Source organism: Leptosomus discolor, chromosome 10 (genome assembly GCF_034619465.1).
Source record: "Leptosomus discolor isolate bLepDis1 chromosome 10, bLepDis1.hap2, whole genome shotgun sequence".
Lineage (NCBI taxonomy): Eukaryota > Metazoa > Chordata > Aves > Leptosomiformes > Leptosomidae > Leptosomus > Leptosomus discolor.
The window spans coordinates 12,459,960-12,480,505 of record NC_141400.1 but is presented as its reverse complement, the minus strand read 5'-3'; the positions used below and the strand labels follow the sequence as shown (position 1 = coordinate 12,480,505).

Genomic DNA, 20,546 nt, shown 5'->3' with positions numbered 1-20,546 from the left:
TGAACTATCTGGTACTTGGTAGTCTTAAGTTCGGCATGAGTATGAAAGAAGTTCATGCAGAATAGATGACATGCTGCAAAACCACAGTCTAATTTACACCGTGCTAACATGTTTGTGTACTAATACACTTAATAACTTCTGTCCTACCTTGTGGAATAAAAGATCTGCATAAGCTTGGCTTGGCAGAATTAAGTAATGATGATTTTACACTTCTGTAATTAACTGCAGAGCTCACAACAGACCAATGGCAAGATCCAATGGCAAAACACGTTTCAGTGAAGGTTATATAGCTACGCACAGACCTCAAACAATCTAGCTTGACTTTTTTTTTTCTTTTGGGGTGGGGGGAGGGCAGGTGGAGTTGGAGAAATTAAAAAAAAAAACATGCCACAATGTTCTTCCTTAGCAATACCAGCAACTGGGTGATGACAGAGATCTGCCAGAAGGTCCTACGGAAATTTGTTGCGATTGTTGAAACTTTTGTGCAGATTGAACCTTCAAGCAAATTCTACTTTCTCTTAAAACATTACTCATCCATACTGCCAAATGTCTCAGATAATTTAAAACCCCATGGTTACATTTCCCTTCCTTTCTGAGTTGCTTGTCTTTCCCTCTGTTGGCTCCTGTGGTGCCAGCAATACAGTGTCTCTCCAGCCTACAAGGGCATGTCTGCACTGCAGACTGCAATGTATTACATACAGAAATACTCGAAATGACTTTAAATAAAGTAACAATGGACACCGCAACCTGCACCGGTAGCAACTCTGCAGCATTTTGGGCAAGCCTGAGAAGCTGCCAGGATGGAGCCTAGTCATAGCGGGACTAAACTGTTCCAGCATCTCTATCCAGACACCATGGTAGACCACATCACTTATGCACTTGATATCTTCATAACTAAGCAGAATAACCTGTGTGAGTTCTTGCAAGACAGTGGGAAAGTACAAAGAACTTCACACTCCATGCAATTGCTCTTGCATCCACCGAGATGAAAGGCTGCAAGTACAAGATTTCCCTTTTATCTATATATTAACAAAAAAGCCTGAATCTGTAGACATGGGCTATATTGGGGCACATCTACTCTGCAGTCATTTTCGTCAGCAAGCTTTAACCATGCTAGATAAGCATTACTGGCTGCATAGGGATGCTAGTACAAGCCCAAAGCAAGCGAGGCTGCCCGAGTCCTGCCTCTGGGGAACGATGGCTGCACACCAGACTGCTCCTCTGAGCCAGCCATACAGCGTTCACGTGTGTAACAAAATGCCTAAGCAAAATGAACCCTCACTAACAAGTACCTCAAAGGATTAAGCACATCTTAAGGAGGCTATTTTGCAGGTAGTGCTGTGCAAGAGCGTGCCTCAGGCAGCCATGCACTAAATTCACGTTCTGACTTCCTCGCCAGAGCCAGCGTGCTGTGCACACCAACACCTCTGACAGTCCAGCCCACAGCTTGGCCATTTTTCAACAACACACAGTAAATCCTGCACATGGTTCCAGGCAGAAATGAAAACCTGCTGCACCCCACGAGAAGCACAGGAAGGATGAGTTAGGTACATATATACCCGCAAGGCAGCCAGAATTCCCAGCTTACAGTCTATGAAATATTTCGGTGGCAACAAGTAGCCAAGGAGTCTGCCCTGTCCCTCTTCTCAGGGCACAGGATCAAAACGTGTTAAGGTAAGCAGTACAGCCGCTGCTGCTATTATGAACTGTCCATTTCTGTGGCATTTGTTTAATCTGAATATTCATACATTAAGATACAAGACACTGAAGCCCCCTGCAGAAACAGAGCACAATTCAGGCTTTTTAGAAATTCATCTCAGCTCTCTGTTTTATTGGCCATTTTTTTAAAAGAGGGAATAATATCTTATCAACTGACATGAGCTAAAAGGAGAATAAAAAAAGATTAACAATTTCAGCCTGGAATAAGAGAGTTTTGAAGCCAAAGCATGAAAATTTAAAGGTTGTGGGGTGGGGATAAAGAAAAGAATTTACAAGGCTTATTTTGTGAACCCAGAGGGTTAATTTATCATGGAGTAAGTCTGGAACTCAAAAAGCAAAAAAGGGTTTACTGGCTTTGAAGGTCAGATAACTATGTTATATCATATTCAATAGGTTAAGGTTTCAAGGGTCTACAGGTCTGCATGACAATTGCAGGAATCCTTATAAAGTCTAGTTTATACCTTTATTGTTAATAGCGTTCTAATCCTTTACCACAAATTTATAGTTTAGAAATGGCAACACATCTTAAAGATTAAAGGTATGTGACAAACAGTTCATGTCCTTTAATAATCAAATCACATAGCTTAGATTGGGGGCTTATCAGGCTTTTTCCTACTCTATGGTTTCATAGGTAGAGAATACTTTATATCCCTATTACATGAATGATGAATGGGACCATTGGTTATGGGCTGTTATTTGCTTGGCTGTAGTCAATATGTTTTCTTTGGACAGGGACTTCAGTGATTTATTTCTCTTTTGGCCTTATCACTTATTAACTCAGGGCAGACAGAAACAGCCAAGGTTGTGAATAAGGACTAGTGCCCATTTAGACTTCTAATATCAGAGAAAATACTCTTTTTAATGATCCAGCTACCCTTTCCTGCATAGACTCTGATTGCACTTCCCTCTAACTAGAAAATAAAGGTCATATTTCTTGGAAAGTGTATACATAAAATATGCAAAATAATATGTTTCCTTCGCAGCCAGCTTTATTCTGACGGTTGCTGTAATTGCTTTCATTTTGCAGCTGTCCTACAGGTACACTGTATACTTCTAGTGATTGTTTTTTGCAGTGTGTTATAGTGCTGCCAGTGTTTAAGAAATACCAAAGATATGAGGGTTCTATGTTCCTATTAGCATACAAAAGGGATTTTCCAGTCTACCTCCACTGCCTCCTCACTGTCTGGTAACACCTTTTTCCCTGCAATCAATTATGATTCCTCCCAGATTCCTTTCCTGAATTTCTGCAAACCAAACCAACAACCCTAATGTTCAACTCTGATAACTGTCCGTACTTCACTCCACTAGGCACTTCCTAACAAACTTCAAAACAAACACCTTTGTAACAATATTAACCCACAAGCCCACCACCAAATAATAAAAACTGAAGTTATTTCATCTAGGAAAGTTTGGTCCAAAACAATTGCAACCATTTCACTTTTTTTCCCTAAAAATTTCCAGAGAGGCCAAGCAGATCAGGTGTTAACACTGACTCAGCAGAGCAACTAAGTTAATGGACTGGAATTGGGCCAGGTTCAAGCTTAAACTCAGAGATTTCCTGAGAGCAACTTTCCTTTTCAAGGGCAGGTAACACTCAAGATCACATCACTGATGTGGGTACTTAGAGGGAGAGACTGCCCCAATTCCTCCCTTGTTTTCCCATCTGTATTTTAACTGCAAGCATCCTGCACCCAGCAGTGCTGCCACGAGGACCCAGTACTTCAGTGACTATGGCAAACTCCTACGGTTCTTCAGCCCAATGCACAGCCCCAAAGACAGGTCCATCTCTGAGCTCCACACACCACCTGATGCCTCCAGTGTCACCATGGCAACGTCCAGCTGGGAGCTAACACCCAGCATGATGAGATGAAGGGGGAACCCAGTGAATTCAGCATTAGGACATTTTTCAGATACCTGTTATGAGGGGTTTTTTACTCGTTTCCATAGACATTCATTAAATTCACCAGCAAAGTTAACATTTACAAAGGATTTAACTTCATTCTTCCCTACTTGATTGTGCTACAGTTAGGATTTACCATCTCTCCTCTGTCCTCTGTAGAATCTCTCTGAGATCAGGAACAGACTTTATATTGAGCATCCAAAGCACAGGGTAACCTGCAGCACAGAGCTCTCTTGCTTTTAAGAACAGACACCAGCTCTTATTTTAAACTTTATACATTTCTTTGTATTGAGGGATTTTGTTCTGTTCTTCTGCGGCACTCCATGACTATTTAACTTCCAGACATCTGACACTCTTTATTCTAGCACTGCTATTAATATTTACTAGTGAAAGACAGACAAAAACTGCTGTTAAAAACAAATGGCATTAATTTGCTAGCTACCAGATCTCATAGCTGGTCACTCTTCTGAAGAAGTGATGTGCTCTATATTTCATTTCAGATTAATGAACGTCATATCTTTGAGGGTGAAGATTTTATAAACACATCAGGATAAAACCCAAGACAGCATCAGAGATGCTGGCTTTTTTATTTTATTTTTATTGTTCCGTTGATGGTGGCCTTCTCTACTCGTTTATACTAATCAGCTATTTAAGTGCTCATGATTTAATAATAAACACACATGAATGAGGCATTGTAAAACTAATGAGGTTGTGTATTACTGATGTTGAGAATAACTGCCACTAGGTTTTAACATTACTCAGGAGCTAACAGATACACAGCTATGGCCAAGGTTAGCTGGTGTAAGGGTCAAACTCTAGCCCACAGGGATCAATAAAGGCTCCAGTGGGGCTACAGAAACCTCTTGACAGCCAGTCTGTCTCTTATCACCACTTCTTTTCCCTGCCCTTTTTTTTTTTTTTTTTTAAGTCTACAAACTCCAGAACTCCCCATTCTGAAAACTGACTGCCTCATTGGTTATGTATCTTTTGAACTTTGCATAGTTATTGGTGCCTTCTTGAAAGCAGAATACTTTCCTAGAAAAGGAATCACTGAAGTTTACCAGGCTGGAAACTTCAGGGACTGGAGATCACCTTTTAAGTGTTTCCAATTCTGACCAGATCTGTGTACATGACTTAAACCTCTGCTTCTAGGGCCATCGACTGAAATTTTAAATGGTGACCTCTTACTCCTGGAGGTATTTGACTTAAGAAATGGGAAGAGAATGATTCTCAGAAGATGACTAACCCTGTGCTTCTGTAAATTAAACCATTTAAAGATAAAAAATACTAAAAATAAAGCCACCTAAACCCAAGGCTTTTGAAAATGTTACCCAAATAATCTGTGATCTGCAAGGCTCTTCCTGTTTGTACACAGGCTCAAATGTTTTCGGAAGTAAACAAAGGGTGAAATGAGGACGGAGCAGGGATTTTTCCACATGAGGCTATTTCTTCGTTGTAGCAACTAGGGGAATGAAAAGTTCTCTGAGAAGCCCTATGACATTTCAGAGAAAGAGGCAGTTTCCCAGAAATTCTGCGAATATCCTGACCTTCACAGTGCTAGAATTTCTACATCACTCTATGCACAATGGCCCAAAAGCATGATGCAAACACTGGTCAGTCTCGGCAGTGCCCCACTCTGACCTACTCAGCCTTCATCACAATTACCCTGGAGGTTCAGTGCTCAGCACCTGGGTTATTCACACTGCCTGGCAAGCCCTGTGTGTCTACACTGACCTTACATCCACCCATTTCTGTTAGTAGCACTTCTGGAGACATACCACATCCCATAGCTTATAACAAATCTCAAATAAACTGCAGTGGGACTTGCCTGTTTCTCTAGATACCTGTCAGCATGCAAATGGTTTAGCTCACAGCCTCTCTGCAAGATTAATGAAATGAGAATGGTCCCTAAATTCTATCCTGTAGCAAATCACATAGCCAATTTTCAAAAAAAAAAAGGAACAGTATTTGGGGTACTGCTCAGCCCATGTTACATCATTAATCCCATGTTTTATACATAGCCTTAGTGACAAAGTTATATACTTCTGGACCCTATGTAGCCCTTTGCTCTAGTTTGGGAACAAAAGCACAAAACCTTAAACTGAGCAGGTGGTACAAGACACAGCATAATGCATTTTTATGGACCTTCCATATGTCCTTTCCAATATGCAGTGAGATAAATTCTCCTTTCTCTTACATTCATGCGGTCCCACTCAAATCTCACAGTTTAGTACCATGGCAAAATTCATGCTGTCCATGATGCATTCTTTTTTTTTTTTAAATTAAACAAAACAAAACAAAATCTCAAAGGCCTGTCCAGGTATCACAAATTTGTGCCAATTCTCATTCCTTATTTAACTCAAACATATTATGCCCTGAATCACCTTGGCAAACTACCTACGGATTTGTATACCTAATTGCTTCTTCCTTTATCTCAGTTTCTCCAGTCCTGAAATAATGGTAGTGATGCAAACCTGACTCCAAAGTTGTGACATGAAATTGAATTCATTCAGTGCTCTTCAATACCAGAAGAGACTTACAGCTGAAAGGTGCCACAGAGAAATACTGACCAGCATGTTTGGGTATTTCTGTGTGCAATATGGACTTTAAATATTATTCCAAAATGACCATACATGCAAGATGTGTTCAGACTCCCATATTTCTAATAATGTTCTCTCAGGAACGTCAAAGCTTAAAATCTAAGAAATAATTGCTCTGTAAGTGCATGCTAATGGCTTGCTTTGCAGATGGAAAATAAAAAACTTATGTTTTCTTGCAAGCACCAGGTTGCAACTGGTTTATTTCTTTCAAAAATACTCACAAAAGCCAGGATTTCTCTGTATATATGTGACCTTGATTCCTAGATGGCACATGGACTACTCAGAGATCATGTTACTAAGTTATTTGCAGTTAAAGGGGAAAAAAGGGTAAAATTAATGGGTCACTGGGTATTTTCTTCTGAGAACTTAAGTACTTAACAGTAAGAAAAAAACAGTTTACAGCCAGGTGGCTTGAGGGGATATTTTGTTGAACACTGATTAAAAATAATTTCTTCTAAATGAGACCTGACCACAAAATGGGACCATTAACGAGCAGGGACATTCTCACCAGAAAGGAAACTACGCTTGATCAACTCCTGCACCGCCCACAAACCCCAGGTCTTTTTCTCTCTCGCACACATACTCTCTCTCTTTTTTTTTTCTTTCCCTTTTTCTCCCCTCCCCTTTTCTTGTTCTTAATAGCAGGGTAAATAAGCAGCAAGTGATGCTGAAATGTTTTCGGCCAAAAACAGAGGCCAAACTCCTCTGAGAAAACATTTGGCCTCTGTGGTTTTGTAATATGTTCCAGAACACTGAGTTCACTGAAGAACATTGTGAAAAACTCCCATCGGCTGGAGTGATGCTGGGGAATGTTACTGTATCCCAACTTCCAATTGGTCCATTTCCTGCAGGCCTTGTTAAAAAAAAAAAAAAAAAGAAAAAAATAGTGCTATGTGGGAGTTAAAACAAGTTCTCATGGGAAAAATGAATGGCAAGAAATTCTAGCTTTAAAAGAAACAGCTAATCTGCTAGTTTGATTGTTCTTCAAAACTTACAATGAACCAATAATCCTAATTAAAAACACTTGGCCTAGTTCTCTAAAGCATCATAGCTTTTTCTATGCTTCGTTTGTACACACCATAGACTATTAGATTTTTTCTAGTGCTCACTAACAAAGTGCTGACTTTGTTGGGATGGCTGAGCTAATTTCGTGAACTCAGTGTGAAACCTTAGCTAAACAAAATTGTGGTAATTTTCCTTAATTTGTAAAAGTGATTGGAGTGCAAACAAAATTTTCCTCTTGGGTCAATCCTATAATTTTCAATTAACTAAAACTAATCGGCAGGCGTGTACTGAACCTGCATTTTGTTTAAAGGGCTGGAAGGCACTTCTGAAGGTCAGGATGCATTAATTGTTTTTATTTTAGTTTCATTTAGTCTTTTCTAAAAAGCCACATTTAAGTTCAGGCTGCCTCTAAAACGAAAATGCAAATTGTGTGAGGTACAATTTCAGTCACAATAGCTCTTTTGTAGCTACCGTAACTCCACAAAAGCTGCATAAGTACGAGAATGGTCCATGGATTGGATCACCTTTGATTTTATCATTGTTGTTTAGAATTTCATAACTTTCATTTACTGAATGAAAAATAATGTGTTTTAACCTGAAAATGCATATATGGAAACACTCTCCCTACTGGGACACCTTATTTCCACATTCAGCCATGTGCTTCTGGGCAGACAGGCTAAACTGCCGCCCTCTCTTTTACTAGAAAAGCTAATTAATGATGATCTGAAAACCAAAACCAAAATGGGTTCAAGCCATTTTTACACTTAAATCACAAAATTAAGTCCCCCAAAGCTGCTGCTTCTGCATGCATGCTTGCCATTTCACCAGCCCAAGATGCAGCCACCCTGGTGGCTTGACAACAAGCAGGCCAACACAACAGCACAACTTACTGTGATTAAGAAAGTGAGAAGGGAAAGGATTCATGGCCAAACAGTCCAGAACTGTGGCTGACACTTTCATGTGATATACACTGGCAATTTGCACCCACTGGCTATTTGACCCTTTGCTTTTTCTTTTTATTTTGTTACAACATATTCAAACCCTAAATAACTTTTTTGATATGGTGCATTATTGTCCAATATATGAATTTCCCACACATTGTTGAAATCATAATGCTCACAATAAATACACACAGCCTCCACAAGCACCTGCTGCTCAGCCAGAAAGGTGATACACAAACATTTTAAGACCCAGTTGAAAGAAACCCAGCACATAATCCCAACTAGGAGTGAGGGTATTTGGAAAAGACAACAAAACTTCGTAAGGCACCTTTGCTCAACTTGCTCAGTGTTAAGAAAAATCAAATGAGAGCTTTGCTATCCAGCTGGAGCACAGAAGTCTCTCCTCTGCCTTGAGTCCTGTGTGTACATTCGCAGTTGGAGCAGTACATGTGCCTGTAATTCAGAATGCCTCACAGCCACAAGTATTTATGATATATCTTAAAGTTTCGGGGGCAATCAAGAATGGGGAAAAGAATTGTACTAGATTGTGATGAACCACAGGTCAGGCAGTTACAGAAGTAGTCCTGTCTGCATATGTCAAATGACAAGCACATCAAAGGACAAGCACATCAAAACCTGGACCAATTCATTAATTCTTGTAGCATGTATACCTTTCGAGGAATCAATGACACACTTTTTTTTTTAAAGTTAGGCTGCTACTTGATTTATTTCCCAGGCCATTCTTATCACTACTGAGACAGCACCTGCAATGTCCTAGCACCTTTTTTTGTTAATAATTCTTCAAGCCAAACCACTTAGTGGTCTCAGTGTGGGATGTCACCCCAAAACACACTACAAGTCACTATGTCTGCAGCATCACCTGAGGGGACTCCCTGAAAGTCAGACACTAGTATGTTATGGTGAGATGGGCAGGCAAACAGGCTGCTGCTTTTAACACTTGCAACACTTGCTGGACAACATGAGATGGAGATACCTAGCAAGACACTTCTTGGAAGGCAGGTTCATGATTGCACTAGTATGTCTGGTTCTTTATACTTGCACTCTTCCTCTGTTTAATTACTGGAGTATCTGTTTCTCTCCTTCCTCTGCCCTCCTGGGTAAAGAGATGTCCCACTGTGAGGACAAACAAGCAAACAAAACTCCCATACTGGTATGTTCTCAGATTGATCTCTACGGTCATCCACTTCTGAAATCCAACCTTAAATTGGTACTTTCAATGACGTGCTCAGCCAAAATAATAAAATACAGTACAGCTTTGAATGATGAAAGCAGAAGCCCTATCAAGTGTGATATATTGCCTGCCCTATTTCTCCATGTTATATCTAGTACTAAAGCATCCTTACCTGTGTAAATGAATCTTCCAGGCGTTCCCTTGCAAAACTGCTTAGACTTGTAGGACAATGTGACTTCTACAACCCCTGGGATATGTCGGGGAGGCGTCTGTACGCGGATGGCATGAGGAGTAATCAGCTACAGGAAAACATTGAGAAGGGAGAAGACAGGGGAAAAAAAAGCACTGTTAGATGCTGAACACTTCTTTAATAACACTTTCCTCTCAGATCACAGTAAACAAGCTTTGAAACACGTAATTAACCTGTCAATGTTTGAATACAATCTTGATGTAACCCACACAAAAGCCAGTGACTACAATATTTACAAGCATTCTCATTCTCAGCTGTAACAACGTTATTTCTGTTTTCGTACATGGCAGGCACTTGCTTCTTAGTACAAGCATTAGCCCTGGTTTAATGCAATAACTTTAGCTTACAGCAGCAGGATGCCTATGTTTGCTCAGGTGAACACTGAGGTCATGACGGTGTCCAACAAACCTGATTGATAAATGATATGCAGTTACATGTGTGAACACGGCACAGCACAAGCCCCAGCTGAGATGCGCTGCACAGCCCAAGCCCAGGCAGGCTTTTAAATGTACCGGTCCCCAGCTGACACCTGTACACTGCAAAAGCACCATGTGCTGCTGTTTTAATTTTCTATTCATTTTGTGAAGGTATAACTGATTACTGCACAAAGGCAAAGTTTGGCTTCTGAAGGATGCTGGATCTTTCCTTGCAAACGCTCAGAGTACTCAAACAAGATATACCAAATAGAGAGATCTAACCATCACTTCCAGTCTGCCTTCACTGCAGTGACTGACGCACATCTGAGAGGGCTCCTGCAGATGTGGATTTACACAGTAATAAGCAGACAAACTTCACTTCCTTGCTATTGGGGCTGGGGATCCTGATCCTCTTAAGACAAAAGGTTGGGGTGGGTCAGTGCTGCACTTTCCAAGCTGTAGACCATTTTTGCTCTTTCAGGATTCTGGACCAGATTTAAAAAATAGTCCCTGAAATTAATATTAGAGCCACCATCTAGGAGTTCACTAATTTATGGCAGGTTAACTCAAATCTCCGATGCACTCAGAAACTACAGCATTGTCCTCCCCATCACTGAAATGTCCTCTTCTCACTCATTATGCTCCCTCACACAAGAATAGGAAAGATGTGATTGTGTCTAGCAACTAAGATACAGCTCTGGCACACAAATAATCCTTCTCTAACCAACTGTGGCACTTTAACACACTTCTAGAGAGGCAAACAAGACCAAGATCATAACCAGCCTTGACAGTTAGGAAAGCCATGGGAACACTATGCAGACAGTCAACAGCTCTATGCTGTTGGTTGAATTGTGTCCTGAATTAGGGAACACATTTCAAAAGATTCTTTTTTTTAAAAAAAACCAAACAAAACAAAACAGATTTTGTTCTTATATTTACTAGGAACCAAATATTTCAAAATTGTAGTAAAGTCCTACCACAAAATCAGACTTTTAACCACTTCTTTGTTTAGGGCATAGACTGAAAAAGCACAGAAGGAGAGTAATGTCTGTCTGAGAGCCATCTGTGTTACGTAGGGAAATGGCATACGCAGTAGGAAGTTCTCCATATTTAAAAAAAAAAAACCAAAACAAACCAAGTTGAAGATTAAAACCAAAACTACCAGCATCAAATGGCCCAAAAGTTATTCAGATCCACAGAAGTCAGATGTCATTTTAGAAATTATCACGTAGGAATTGATACCTTCTTGTTTGTGAGCTGCAAAGAATGTGTTTTCAGGCTCTGCTTAGAAGTCAGATGATTTACAAACATTTATTTTTAAAAGAAATTTGCCTTCCTTCTAAATTACTCCCTCTATCAACTGGGTCAAAAAAAAAACCCAAAGCCAAAATCCAAACTTCCAAGGATTGCTTTTACTTAAATTGAGTTGCCTTACAGTTGGGCTGACCAAAGCCTAAAAGTCTAGGCCAATTCTCTACACACCCTCAATAGTCAGAAAGCACTGCCAAATAGAAATTTATTTCCAGTGCTTTAGACACCTCTCACATTGGGATGAGCTGCTCTCTGGAAGCATCTACCTTTCTCCAATGAACTGAGATTACGAGTTTAGACTAGATGCTTAACTATAGGCAGCCAAACATAGCTGAGATAAATCCCTTCCTCAAGTGGTTCTAGTTAACTGGGTGAACTGGCAAGATGAGATAAGTTTCATGACATTTTTAGGGGGAAAATATTTGTAAAAACAGTCAAGGATTTTAATAGTAAAAGTTAACATGCTAGTCTTACTACATCAGCATGTGCCTTGCACCCCTCACCCCCATTCTGGTATGAGTTATACAGGCAGCTTCTGGTTGTATCTTTGAATTTCCCAGCATTTACTGGTCTGTCACCACTTTAATGTTCTTTAAACATAATTTGTGGCATTTTCCAATACTCATCTTCCCTGGTTCCCAAGAAATGTCTGACCTATTTATGGTCCATTGTTACAGAGAGCTGGGGAGAGTTAAGCAAGTTTCCTGGTTTGTTCTCCACAAACAGTTTGGTTTTCCTTTGTGCTCTGAAGTAAATAAGTTTAACTGTGTTTAAAACCACAAATATACAATAATGTTGCCCACACATTCCCAAAGGGTGAACATTATGTCTGAAGTCCTATGGTTTAGGATGCTCAGGATATATTTACTCTTCTCTTCTCTAGAACTAATGCTTGGGAGGTATACCAGGAGAATATATATGCCTTTTCCTTTTGCTTTTTCTCCTCAGCATCTGCCACTGACCACTGTCAGATACATAGTTCTGAGCTAGAAGGACCTTTGTTCTGGGCCAGCCTTCAGTTCTCATGCACAGAGAAAGGAACTGGCTAGCTTGGTTACATACCAATAGTCCCCTGTATCACTGTCATATCAAGAAATTGTCTTTCACTTCAAAACCTGCCCTCTGAAACCCACCTTTGGTCTCAAACTCTGATTCCCCAGTGCTGCCAGGAATGGACCGGGACCAGTTCTCCAAACTGCCCTGACTCTGTTTTGCAATCTGAGTGACCCAATGGGTGCTGCACAGGTCTGGGTACTCCACACCCACCCACAGCAAGAGCACATCTACCCCTGACTATGTTAACTCCAGGGTTATGGAATGTCTTCCTGCCTACACTGTCAATCTGTGGCCTGACTTTGGGAATCCACTCCACCTTTTCCGAGCATGTTTTCTCCTCTCACACTGACGTAGCCTGTCTCATATTTGCATGTGAAACATCTTGAAGAGGTGAGCTATTAGCATCAAGGGATACTAAAAGTAAAGACCACACTTCTGGAAGCCTCTGAGCCCCAAACAGTTGGAGACTGGTACAGTGTTCTGGGGAAGCATCACAACAGGGTCATCCTGTTGTTTTTATAGACATTTGTCATTGCCCACTGTCAAACACAAGATATTGAGCTAGATGAACCTCCATGTCTGATCCAGTATGGTCATTCGTATGTTCTAACCTTGGGTGGGAACTCTTGGTGCATTAACAGACAGCATAACAACCTTAGCAATGAGATGCCAAGAACTAAGAATTTGTAAGTATGAGTTACATACATTTCTACATTTTTAAAATGTAGATCTTGAGCAAGGCATTAACCTGTGATTTGGGCATGAACCCACCAGCCAAAATCCCAGATCCAGCTTCCTCATCCATTCCAGCATTTGGAAAATTGAGATCTGGAGCTGAACGCACAACTAGTAACTGGACCCTTTCTCTCAAGGGATTTTCAAGTGGATTGGTCTGATACAGCAACTGCATTAGCTGTTTGACTTAAACTCTTACATGTCAGCTGGGACATGCAGTGGATTGCATTAAAACCTGTTAGACATCTTCAGAATGGAGGGAGGTGCATGTCCTTCAAAATCCAAAACACGTTTGGTTTGAGTACATACAACAAGCCTCCTTCTGTGGTTTGCTAATATATTCTAGACATTCTTGTGTGATACAGCATCATTTCACACTCTTCAGAGTGCCAGGTTACTTTCTTTTTTTAAAAGTGACATTTTATAAGGAGATGTCATTAATCTGAGTCACTAGTTTATTTTTGCATGCTTGAGCTCTGGTTTGTGGTTAGGGAAATGGTGACAATCAGTCATAAATTTAACTTGGACTCTGAGTGAAGAGGACCATTAGGACAGGAATGAAGAAAAATCCCACCAACTGACGGTAATGACAGCCTTCAGTGAGAACAAGACCCTTACGGTACCTATGTTTTAAAAAATGACCAATGACTTTGCATGCCTCAATTCTGGGCATCCAGATGCTGCTTAATAAGCTTTGGTTTTCAAAAAGAGATGCCTACTCATTTTTTAAAAATGAGTCAGACCTCCAAAATAAGCGCTCAAAAACAGAGACTTCCAAAATCAATAATAAACATAAAAAGCAAAATAAAAAACTGTCACCGAATTTGATTCATCAGCATTAAAAAAAGACCCACAAAAAAAACCCAACAAAAAATCATCCTCTGTTTTTGTGCTGTACAAAGGTAAAAAAACCCTGATGTTTCAGTACTTCGTCTTTTCTTAATATAAAAGAAAAAGAAGTTGTTTCCAGCTGACTCTGTACAGCTGCAGGAATGTTCTTGGCAGAAAAGTGTTTGAAGAAATAGTTCATTTTAAGCAAATATTGTGGAATATTTATAAGAAACTAATTTTGTCTTCATAATCATGTTACTTGCCCTGAAACTCGACGCTCGGAGTTTCAGTCCCCCCATAAGAAAGAGAAACAACAGAGGATTTTTATCAGCAGCTCAGTTTTGGAATATTTGCAACAAAGCACAGACCCAGAACGCTTGGTAAAAACCTGCAAATAACAACTCCGTCTGTTTGTGGACTGGACAAACAGAAAGGCAGAGTCTATCTGGCAAACAGACTATTTGCTGGGAGTTGTCTGTCCAGATTCAGCATGTGTGCAGGATATACCAATGCCGTTTGCTTGTCGATTACGAAAGTCCCTTGAAAAAAAGGCATTAGATGGCCCATTTTGCTGTATTCTAAAAATATCAAGGGCTTTTCAAGTCATTTTTATAAAGTAATATGGGAGTTAAGGATTAATTGAACGTACTGGCTTAGGGTATCTGCATTTCTGCACGAAATTAATGTGACAAATTAAGTTTTTATTTAGTTCTCCCTGGCTGAGAAAGGCTGTAATTATGTTAGAGTGTTTACAGCTAAAATATATGTTTAAATAATAAATATGTGTTTCAGAAACCATTTTAAACCTCCTTTTTTAACACAGTCAACTCCATTTCAAGCATATAAATATTTCAATTACAAAAGTCGAATACATGTAAAATAAATTAAAAATATATTATTTACATTTCAAATTATTTATAACATATGCTGCTTGACAACCACAAATTCACCCTTAAAATTAACAATATTTTTTTTTTGGCTTCTAACTGTGCTTCTGAACTGTGGTAGGATTTATATATCCATGCATCTCAGGTAGTTACATAGATTTTGCTATAATAAAATCTGAGTAATATAGGACCGTTATGATAATTATCTTCACCTCTCCAAAGAATGTGCCTCATCTTATTACTATGTTAGAGAAAGGGAATTGAACTTTAAGAAGATTATGTGATTTGCCCAAGGTCCCATGCAAAGTCTGTGGCAAAATGATGCTTAATTTAAATATTAGACTTCATCCCTCAAACCACCTCCAGTTATAACTGAAAGTGAAGCTAGAAAAATCCATGTGAAAATGCTCTGCAAGACTCACTCTTTCTTTGGTTTCCACCTATCTAGTTTTGGTTTGGATTTTATGCAGCTTAGTTAAAATCATATTTTCTTTGGATCCATGAAACAACAGGATGAACTTGAAAATTCTTCTTGAATTCAATGACAAAATAACCTGGCCAGGTTTGCCTGACTGGTAACTCAGGACTTCAAGTCTGAAGATCGACAGTTCAATTCTACACTCTATTAAAGTAAAACAAAAATATTCTTCCTAGGTACTGAAAACGCACTAGATGTTTTTATGGGAAGGCAAACGAAAGAACTTATTTTGTACTTCATAGGTGGTTGGTATGTGTAATTTGAACTCTGCACGTTTATCATGTTTGTCTGCTTTTTTAAGAAATAATTTGTTTTCCCCTATAGGATTTCCTATTGCCCTCATAGGTAATGAAACTGAGAAGCAATTCCGTAAGGGAGAGACAGTGAAACAGTTTTCACTCGAAGCCAAGTTACAGCATTCACTACTAACAGACTGACTTTGGTCTGGGCCCCCTCTAACACTATTATTTTTATGACAGGGCCTTGCAACCATCAGCAACAATGTTTTGACCAGCACTCACTCTTCTGAGAGTAGAAACTGACAATTAATGGCTTCCACTAATAAATAGAATCTAGATTTATTACAAAAGATCCAACTCTGCAGTACCAAAATCAGAGCACTTTCCTCCCAGTCTCTTCACCTTTCCCTGTTAAATGTCTGTAGCCATAATAGCTTCAATCCTAACACACAAAATGCTTACACTGGACCCAGGGGGCACTTTCATGATCACATAAGGGCTTCAGAACAGGGTTCATTTAATATATCTCCTTTTCTGGAATGCCCTTTCATCCACACTTCTCCTCAAGTGGAAGGATGAGAAAGACAGAGAGAGAACAGAGAAGCCCATGAAGGACATCAGAGAATAGTCTTCATATGGAAAAAATGCTGCCACATGTGCAATGGAAACAGTAGGGGGAATGTGCTGGATTTGAATTAAGCTATAATGTTGATTTAATATTTAAAGGATATAAGGCAAAGCATCAGAAGACCTTTATGTCACTGTGTAAGCACTGTATAACTAGTTCAGAGATGCTGGTTTGTCTATTAGTGTGTTTATTTCAGTATTAAACCCATGAAAATACCAATTTCTTATAAAACCTCCAAAATGCTTTTGAAAAGCCATAAATGCAAAATGTAAACCTTTCCTTGGAGCTGCCTTCCTGCGCTAGTGAAGCCAGTGGGAACTCCACCCCAACTTCTATGGCCCTGTGCACTGGAAGTGGCCATTCAGGTAATGCTGCCTGGGTTTTAACTTTCCAGGGGCTTTTGGGGAGTATTGGACTCCACATTTAATTATGTGCCAGGAGAAGAGAGGATTTAAGAAACTGGGAGGAATAGCAACAGCAAAAAATGGATAAGAAACAAAAAAAAGGGTTACCGTGAAATTACAGAAGCTCCGCTAGGTATGACAAGTCTGTAATTTCCACTGTGGATACAATACTGTGTATTTGGTTGCTATTACGCAGATGGTACTTACACCAAGTGCCTACACTTTAAGGATATTCTATTCAGAGGCACTGAATTTTGGCAATCTCCACCTCATTGAGCTGCAGCTACAAGTAGCCAGTTTCCCTGGAAAGCAGGACCACCTAAACGTTTGTTTCCTGTGGGCCCTTAGCAATTGTAGTGCTAAATGCAGAATTACTCACACAGGCATTTATCCTTCCGTTTTCTTGGAATAAAAGGCACTGAGCTAAATTCTGGGCCACTGAGAGGAGATGCAAATCCCCTGACTATAATGGATTTCTGCCACAGGTAAATTTGACTAATTATTTTCATAAGACTGAATGAGGAAAGGACTCACATCTCAACATTTGTTGCTGATTTAGCATGTGGCATAGAAAAAGGACAGGCTAGCTATAAGCTAGACAAAGCTATTAGACATTACCGTTCAGACAACACCTACCTCACTCCAAACCAGCATGGTGCCGAATATGACCTGTAACCCATCAAAGAAATTGTCTCCTATGATGATGACAGTGGCACCTCCTGTAGTCCATCCTTCACTTGGACTGATGGCTTTGATACATGGTGTAGCTGCTTTTCAACACACATGAAAAAGAGAAGTATTCTGCTGTTAGAACCAGATTTTAATGATAGAAGACTTGAGAAAAATAAAATAAAAGGAGCTTTCATTTCCCCCCCTTACTAACACAAAGATTTCAGCAATCACGTTCTTTCTAGTACATGTGCATGACCCCAAACTATATCCTCGGAAGCATTTTTTTCTCAATTAATTTCTGTTTGGTTTTGTTATCTGCATTGAAAAAATTAACTTTTTTAAGCCTACATTAACAAAAAAATCACAGCATGATGGGCAGAGACCAACTGGAAATCAGGACAAACCCCTATTTTTATTCTATATGAAATGTGCAATACCTGGGTTAATAAAACAATCTTCAGTGAGCTTGCTTTATTATCCATCATAACCTAAATTCATCAAGGAAACTCTTATAAATATTATGGAAAATATTGGCTAAATAAGAAAGGGTGTAACCCTCAGCATTTCTTTATTCTGCAACCAGATACAGGTCGCTCTAGTATTAAATCACCCTGCCCTGCCTAATGCTTTGGCTACTAAAAAAAACCAAACCAAACCAAAAAAACCCAAAAACTTACAACCCTGGCATCTAGTCATTCTAGTTAAGTTGCATCTACTGGATAATTAAGAAGCACGTGCAATGTATTCTGCCATATTCATAGAGTCTGTCCCCGATTTCACTAGCCACTTTCTTGGCATCATGTGTACCAAGCGCCTCCTGAGAGGATGTTGAAAACTCAAGCACTGCTCAAAGTAGTAAGCTCAGATCTTGGTGTAAGATCTTCTGGGTTAAGACTATCTAAGCAGAAGCACGCTCAACTTTATATATTGCTGGGATAGGGCAATATAAACATCCACATGCTGATTCTCCTCCTCTGCAGTACCAAAGTATATCAGAATCTAACTGTGCTGAAGTAACAGGGACAACATCACTGTAAAAATAACCTGAATAAAATAAAATGACCTGGGTAACTCTCAGCTGTGGAGTCTCAGGGTGCTCATAGAGGTTGATGAAAAGAAGTGACTACATCCCAAATGACACCAACTTCTCCTTGCTAATACAGCCTGAGGTGAAAATATGACCCCATACCATTAGATAACATTTTAAGTAAAGCCGATACCTCAACAATTTAATGAGCCATGAAAAACGGGTTCCTTAAGGAAACTCCACCAGTCAACCTCAATGTTGAAAAGAAAGATTCTTTCCTTTAGATATGAACCCAGTCCTCAGCAGAGAGGCTGGCTCCACTCAAAACACATGAAGAGCTGCCATTGCCCACACTGATTCTGCAACGTCAATTAGGTGTCAATCAGCAGGACTTCATTAGCTGCATATAAATATATATATTTGCACACATATTCCTTAGTTTAGGGTTGCTGGCATTTGGCTGTGAATTGCTACTTGGTCTAAAAGCTGTCTGAGCTGTTAATTTGGTTTGTAACTTTGAGTATTTGCTGACGTACTCAAGGGAGGGCACTCAAGCACTTCGTCAGGTAAGGATTTACTAGGAAGACAGGGGTGTGAAAGCTCCCCATATGTTAGCAGCATCCCGGACAACACCCTTGCACTCATGAATAACTTAATGTGGCTGTACATTGGCACAGCCCCTGCCCTACATTCTTCTAATTGTGAAGACAGTAAATTAATTCATTCACAGAAGCCTATTTGAAACTGCTCCAGACATAAAGCACTAAAGAGACTCAGTGCATCATTATGATTATTTCGTGAAGTTCTGGTCAGTTGGAGCTAATTGCAAGAGGCAGCGAAGCTGGTAAGAAGCTCCTTCCTCCCAGCCCCTGGGCAGGGCAGCAGGCGTGGAGCTGGGAAGCAGGAGGCAGCTGGAAAGGGAGCTGTTGAGTCACCCTTAGCAGTGAGTGTTTCTGTGGGCACTGCTACAGACTCGCACCACCGGTGATGGAACGCGTGCACAGGGAGCAAACAGACCCTGTCTCTACCTACAAAAGGTTGTAAGTGTCAAGCACAAACTTTTCCACTACTCAAGCTGATGGGGATGCCAGCTCCAGTTGAAAAACACAAACACATACAGGCAGAAAAAAATCATTACCCTATCCCAAACTTGGCAGAGTATAGCCATTAACTTTTACATGAGCTAACAAAAGAAACATCCTAACGTTACCGTCATGAAAATGTAGTGCGCACACAGAAGTAACTTCAATATGTTTAATTTGGATTCAAGTTACTGGCATAAAACTGTGCATAAAAACCATTGCAAAGTCCAAAACCAAATGCTTTCCTTTCAGCTGAGCTCACAGCAATGGATTTACAGTGAAAGCAGCTTTTCAAAATGCCATCTAGCCCTTTCACAGGATCAAACTTTTTCATAAATAAAAATTAAAATCATTTCCAAATTACACCCTTTCCAGTATTTCCAGTTGATTGTGGACACACATGCCCCACAATAAAACCCGAAGATAATCAGTTTCCCATGTGTCAGAGAATGAGCTACTTTTCTTAAAGACTACAAGCAACATTTTTTTCCTAAATACCAGTGAATAAAAACTGCTTGAGACCATAAGCCATTAACAGAAAACATATGCAGGCTTCAAAATTATACATTCAATTCATCTTTAAAATGAATGCAAGACACTGTTCTGCAGTTACAGGTCCCCACTAAAGGTCGTGCTACTTATCTTGTGATGTTCTTTAGACATCAGAGGCGCAAGGTGCTGCGCTGTCTTGTGCTACCTCAAGTATTTGATTCTGATACTTTACACATATATCTGCCTAATATCAAATACATGCCAAGTCCCATGGCAGCCAGCGGGACTTCGAGCAGACGCTCAGGTCCTTGTGCTGGACTGGGGCTGTGGGTTGTTCACTGGAACACTCTTGCCCACAAAGTCAATGTGACCAGTCACACATGTAATTTTATTTAAATATGTAGGAATTGTGCTGCATCAGTGCCTCACCGAAACCGCTGTCAATAGCTCAGGACATCTCCTCTGAGGACAAAAAGTCAGGACTTGGTGGTTTAATAAGCAGGGCAGGTTGGACCCTTTGCAGGCACAACCTGAGAAGCAGTGAGAGTGCTGTGCATTCCTGAAAGGTTTAAGGGCATTATTTTCCCTTGGTAACAGTCACAAAAACCGATTGGACTTCCCAACTTTTCCCACACAGCTTCTCTTATCTTAAAATGCAACTGTCTTTAAAGACTGGAAGGG

General features: G+C 40.0%; 1 protein-coding gene across 16 annotated transcripts in view; it reads right to left on the bottom strand.

Moving 5' to 3' along the window:
- The window catches only part of EBF1 (EBF transcription factor 1), a 278,880-nt gene that overhangs the window by 54,847 nt on the left and 203,487 nt on the right, over positions 1-20,546 (bottom strand). For 11 of the 16 annotated variants that reach the window (XM_086471116.1, XM_086471122.1, XM_086471117.1 and 8 more), the window contains 2 exons: positions 17,229-17,359; positions 9,530-9,656 (listed from right to left, as the gene is read on the bottom strand). In XM_086471116.1, the coding sequence (XP_086327242.1) occupies positions 9,530-9,656; positions 17,229-17,359 (258 nt within the window). Of the gene's footprint in view, positions 1-9,529; positions 9,657-17,228; positions 17,363-20,546 lie in introns of all 16 variants that reach the window. The other 5 variants (XM_086471112.1, XM_086471113.1, XM_086471118.1 and 2 more) reach the window with 1 other exon arrangement.